The sequence below is a fragment of the Beta vulgaris genome, chromosome 3 (assembly GCF_026745355.1).
Source record: "Beta vulgaris subsp. vulgaris cultivar EL10 chromosome 3, EL10.2, whole genome shotgun sequence".
In the NCBI taxonomy this organism is placed as follows: domain Eukaryota; kingdom Viridiplantae; phylum Streptophyta; class Magnoliopsida; order Caryophyllales; family Amaranthaceae; genus Beta; species Beta vulgaris.
Window position 1 is genome coordinate 52,678,359 of NC_079204.1, and position 4,711 is coordinate 52,683,069.

The following is a 4,711-nucleotide window of genomic DNA, read 5'->3' on the forward strand; positions in this document are numbered from 1 at the left end:
ACGATGCGTCAGGACTTCCAAACATTACGGGAGAATCCGGAATACTTGCCTTTGAAATAGTTTTATCAATTGACTTCTTTGCTTTCTCCCATGAAACGGAACATAGCGAACTTTTATGACCTATCTTGCCACATCTTTTGCAAAAAATAAATACACCCTCATACCGGAGATCTACCCAAATTGACCTTCCTTCTTGCATTTCAAGATACATCCCTGGTAGTAAAGGGGATTTTACCTTTATCCAAACCAACGCCCGAAAGTGCTTTTTGAACCCAGGTTGACCTGATGCTTCATCATAATAGAGGACTTTCCCTATACGAGAATAAATGAGATTGGCCAAAGATTTGGAACATATCACCAGAGGAAGCCCTTCAATTTTAATCCATAACGCTGATTCCGAGAAATTGAATGACTTGAAAGAATCCAGAGGTTTCCATGCCTTTAAGACAAGCATAGCTCCTTTGAAGTTCATGGTATCATAGAGCCCTAGAATATCGGACCTATCTTGAGGCTCACGGCAATAGAAGAAGAACAGATTATATTCTTTCTTAACTGAGATACGGTCTCTGGTAAACCATGAATCCACCCAATCTTGTATTTGTCGGACTGAAAAGTCTCGATGATCAAGGAATTTCCCTACAAAGACCATGGACACATCTTGAGGCCTCGCACTGAAATGTTCAATAGGGGTTTTGAGCATTGGCCCGTGCTTTCTATGCCAAACAACAAAATTAGATGTAGATTGAGATTGCTCCATAAAGGATGATCACTATAACAGATTAAACCATTAGAGAAAACTAAAAAGGATTATGTTTGAAATTAAAGAGCTTTGGAATCGATTAGAACTTGGCTGAAACGGGGAAACGATTGAAGTAGTATAACTAATGAAACAGTAGAATAAAGTATTAGAGAGAGAAAGTTTTAGGGAGATTTATTTCTAGAGAGAGAACCTCTCGTTTCACATCTTTTAATATATTAGTATAGATGGTTGATAAAATGCACATAATGATAGACATGAATTAATGTAATGCATGACATGTAATGTAAATGTAATGGGATGAGAAATCATGAGATGTAGCCATATAGGAATAGTGACCTCTGGGATGACCATGGGAGGCAAATCTTAAAAGGGTATCAAAAGAAATTGCCTTCTCTTTGCACCACTCCTCACCTGCTCAAGATATGGTAAAGAGCCTTATGATTTCATACCTTAGCAAAAAGGCACCATTGCTTACATCACCTGTATCCTTCAGAGGATTTTGGTGGGACCCTCTACCCACCATTCTTCCATCAAATTTCTCTCTCTTTTTTTCAATAAATAATTAAAATTTATCTCCCTTCTCTTAAAAGTCTCCTTTATTTTCTTCCTCTGTTCACCTCATCTTTTGCCTCTCCCTAATTTTTTTTTTCTTTTTTTTTTTGGTAATAATATACAGATTGTTATGTGCTCATATTAATAAACAAAAGTTTCCCACCTCCAAATTCAGAAAAGCCCACATTACAATAATTATTATAACTTTAATTTAATTTAATTTTTTTTATATTTAATTATTGTGGGTTTTACTTGATTTGTTTACTGTCATTGATATGCTTAACCATTAATTCAAAAAACCCACTTGCACAAAATACTCCTTAATTGAGTAAAATCCTGTACCCAAATCTGGTCAGATCTTGCTTTGTGGGATTTTTGTTTTGGTGGGTCTTATATGAACAGAAAACCCAATATCCCTCTTTCTTCTATTTCCTCTTCTTTTCTCCCTCATTTTCTCAGAAAAATTCAACATTTTCAGCACCAACAAAAACAACAACAACAAAAAAGAAGAAGAGAGTAAAAAAGAGAGTAGATTCATTACAATTTATAATATACTTATTAGATCCAAGAAACTTTGATTTATTGAAGAGAAATTATTTGATTGGTTCAAAAATGGGGATGGCAGCAGAACCAAAGTTTCATGTTTTAGCTGTTGATGATAGCATAATAGATAGAAAACTTATTGAAAGACTTCTCAAGAGTTCATCTTACCAAGGTATATGATTTCTCCTTTTTTTTTTAATTTCCCAAAAAAAAAGATTTGATTTTTTTGGTTAAAATGTTTGTAATTTGGAAATTAATATATGGGTAATAAATAAAAAAATCATATTTTTCTTGTTTTATTGTTTCTGGGCAGTTACAACAGTTGATTCTGGTAGTAAAGCTTTGGAGTTTTTGGGTTGGCAACCTTCAGTTTCACCAGATAGTCAGCAGGTTTCTTTCTCTCCTCAAAAAAAGGTTTCTTTTTTATTAATTAATTTTTATTTTCTTTTTTTTGATTGCATGCTAATTTCAGTTAATATTTTGCCTTCAATTGTAACCTTTTTTGTGTTTTCTTAGCATTTCTTCTAATTAATTTAATTATTTTTTTAATTTTATTTTCAGGAAGTAGAAGTGAATCTTATTATCACAGACTATTGTATGCCTGAAATGACTGGCTATGATTTACTAAAGAAAGTCAAGGTATTATTCTCTCTTTTTTTTTTCCTTTCTTTTTCAACCCTCCTTTGTTTTTATCTTGTAAAAGTAGTGGATTTTGTAGTAGTATTTCCTTACCTTTTTGACTGTCTCCCACTTGGATCATGCTCTTTCTTTCCACTGCCAAAATCTAAAATAAGTCTGTAAAAATTCCTTTTAGATGGGATTTTCTTTGTGCTTTTTTTTTCCCTTTATAGAAAATATTGAAATTTTCTTCTTCTTTCTTTTTTTTAAGATATTATCTTTATGTACTACTATTTTCATCCATACAAATTTGATTTTGGATATTATTAATGTGTTTCATATTTCAATAGGTTGAAAATAAAACTATTTGTCAACTTAATTTGAAAAAGAAAGGATTTTGTCAACTTCTATAAGGTTGTGCTGTTGTTCTGATGTACAGATGTACTGTGGAAGTGGAATTGTGGGGTGGAAAGAAAGTTTTTTCTTGTTACAATAAGCATCAGTATCAATAAGATTACAAATAATACATAGTTTTGAATTTATGTGCAAATGAAAGGAATTGGTTCTGATTATAATTTTGGTAGTTTGTGTATGTTGAACACAGATTTTTGTGAAATCTTCAAAATGAGCTCAAATATGTTGGTATGGTCCATGCAAATCTCACATTCAGTATTTATGCCTGCAGGAATCCTCTTCACTGAGAAACATACCAGTAGTTATTATGTCATCTGAGAATGTCCCTTCTAGAATTACCAGGTAATTAACTAGTAGGAATTGAAAAAGTTGTAGAATGTTTGGCAGTAACTTCTTTTTACCATTTTTCTTATATGTGATAAATTCTTTATGTCTGAATAATTGTCACTTTCTTCGTTTGGATCGTGGATCGTCTTCATATTTAGTCCGAAAACATGGAATTATTCATTAAACATCCGAAAACTTGTAACCATGTCACTATTATATCCTGATGTGAAACTCCTAATTTATGATTGTAAGTGCAAATCATAGTAATTTTGTAAGAAAGTAAATAACGAAATACCCTTTATATATCATTGGCGAAATCCCCCAAATTACCCGTAAGCTTCCACCAAAATCGCGATGATATGCAACTATCTGCATATCACAGTTATGTATTAGGAAATGCTCATATCCAGATGAGTTTATCATATTATAGAAAATCGAATTACTAACAAATGTGATTCCTTTCTATTTATCAGATGTTTGGAGGAAGGAGCAGAAGAATTTTTCCTTAAACCAGTGCGTTTGTCAGATGTAAATAGCCTTAGACCCCATATGTTGAGAGCCAAATATGGGCAACAACAGCAAGACATGCTTGAAGATTGTCAGATACCTGAGGTAAAACCCGCTCCTAAACCTCAACAACTACCACACCTACAACAACCGCAACCACAACCACAACCACAACCACCACCACAACAACAACAACAACAACAACAACAACAACCGCAACCACAGTCGCAACAAGAACAACAGCTAGAACAATCGGAACAACAAACTGATGAGCAACAACAAAAACAACAGGAACAACAGCAACATCAACAAGTAAATCAACAACAGAACAATAGCAAAAGAAAGTCCATGGAAGATGGACTTTCACCAGATAGAACAAGACCTAGATACAATGGTCTCACCACTGTGGTCTAATTGGTGCTATTTCATTTTCTCTATTGGGTAGTTTAATCAACTAGATTCCCTTCTTTTCTTTTCTTTTTTCCTTATTTACCCCTTAATTTTATTATAATCATCTTTTCTATTTTATTTTTCTTGTATTGATGAAAATATACCCTCAGAGGGTCTGTATGTAGAGATGACAAAGGAGAGATGTATATTATGATGGGTTGGGGGGGACAGAAAGAGAGGTATTGATCAATCTGATGGAAAACCTGTATACATCTTACACTGAACATAAATGTAATTTCCAAATTTTGTTCTACATATTATGGAAGAAAAATATTAACAAGATCTTAGGGTCATAACAGTCCATCTACATACATTAAATTCTTATTTTTGTTGGATTATTGTTAAAATAAAAAAAAAAACATTAACACTTTTTTTTGTTGAATCCTATCTGGTTTCCGAAATCCATTTTGGATCCGACTAATCCGGATTCAAGATGGGTCAGGCCCCAATTGGGAGGAAAGCTCTCTCAACACACACTGTTGCGTTCTCAGGCTAAATCATTAACACTTTGTTGTTGTATATATGTAGGAGACAATTAGC

At 33.2% G+C, this 4,711-nt stretch overlaps 1 protein-coding gene across 2 annotated transcripts; it reads left to right on the forward strand.

Moving 5' to 3' along the window:
- Window positions 1-1,364: 1,364 nt before the first annotated feature.
- LOC104889461 (two-component response regulator ARR9) lies at window positions 1,365-4,424 on the forward strand. Of its 2 annotated transcripts, none has more exons than XM_010674684.4 (5): window positions 1,365-2,027; window positions 2,169-2,269; window positions 2,417-2,494; window positions 3,159-3,229; window positions 3,688-4,424. In XM_010674684.4, the coding sequence occupies exons 1-5, from the start codon at window positions 1,925-1,927 to the stop codon at window positions 4,133-4,135; spliced, it is 801 nt and encodes a 266-aa protein (XP_010672986.2). In that variant the 5' UTR covers window positions 1,365-1,924; the 3' UTR covers window positions 4,136-4,424. The 2 variants fall into 2 exon arrangements, with proteins under 2 accessions (XP_010672986.2, XP_010672987.2); XM_010674685.4 differs by having other exon boundaries at window positions 1,366-2,027; window positions 2,169-2,245.
- The last annotated feature ends 287 nt before the right edge of the window (window positions 4,425-4,711 follow it).

What these genes read in the sequence shown, in the direction of transcription:
- LOC104889461 (XM_010674684.4), top strand. Translation starts at nt 1,925, where the DNA reads ATGGGGATGGCAGCAGAACCAAAGTTTCATGTTTTAGCTGTTGATGAT. An exon ending in ATTTACTAAAGAAAGTCAAG is followed by an intron (nt 2,495 to 3,158) that starts GTATTATTCTCT and finishes TTATGCCTGCAG; the next exon opens with GAATCCTCTTCACTGAGAAA. An exon ending in GTCCCTTCTAGAATTACCAG is followed by an intron (nt 3,230 to 3,687) that starts GTAATTAACTAG and finishes TCTATTTATCAG; the next exon opens with ATGTTTGGAGGAAGGAGCAG.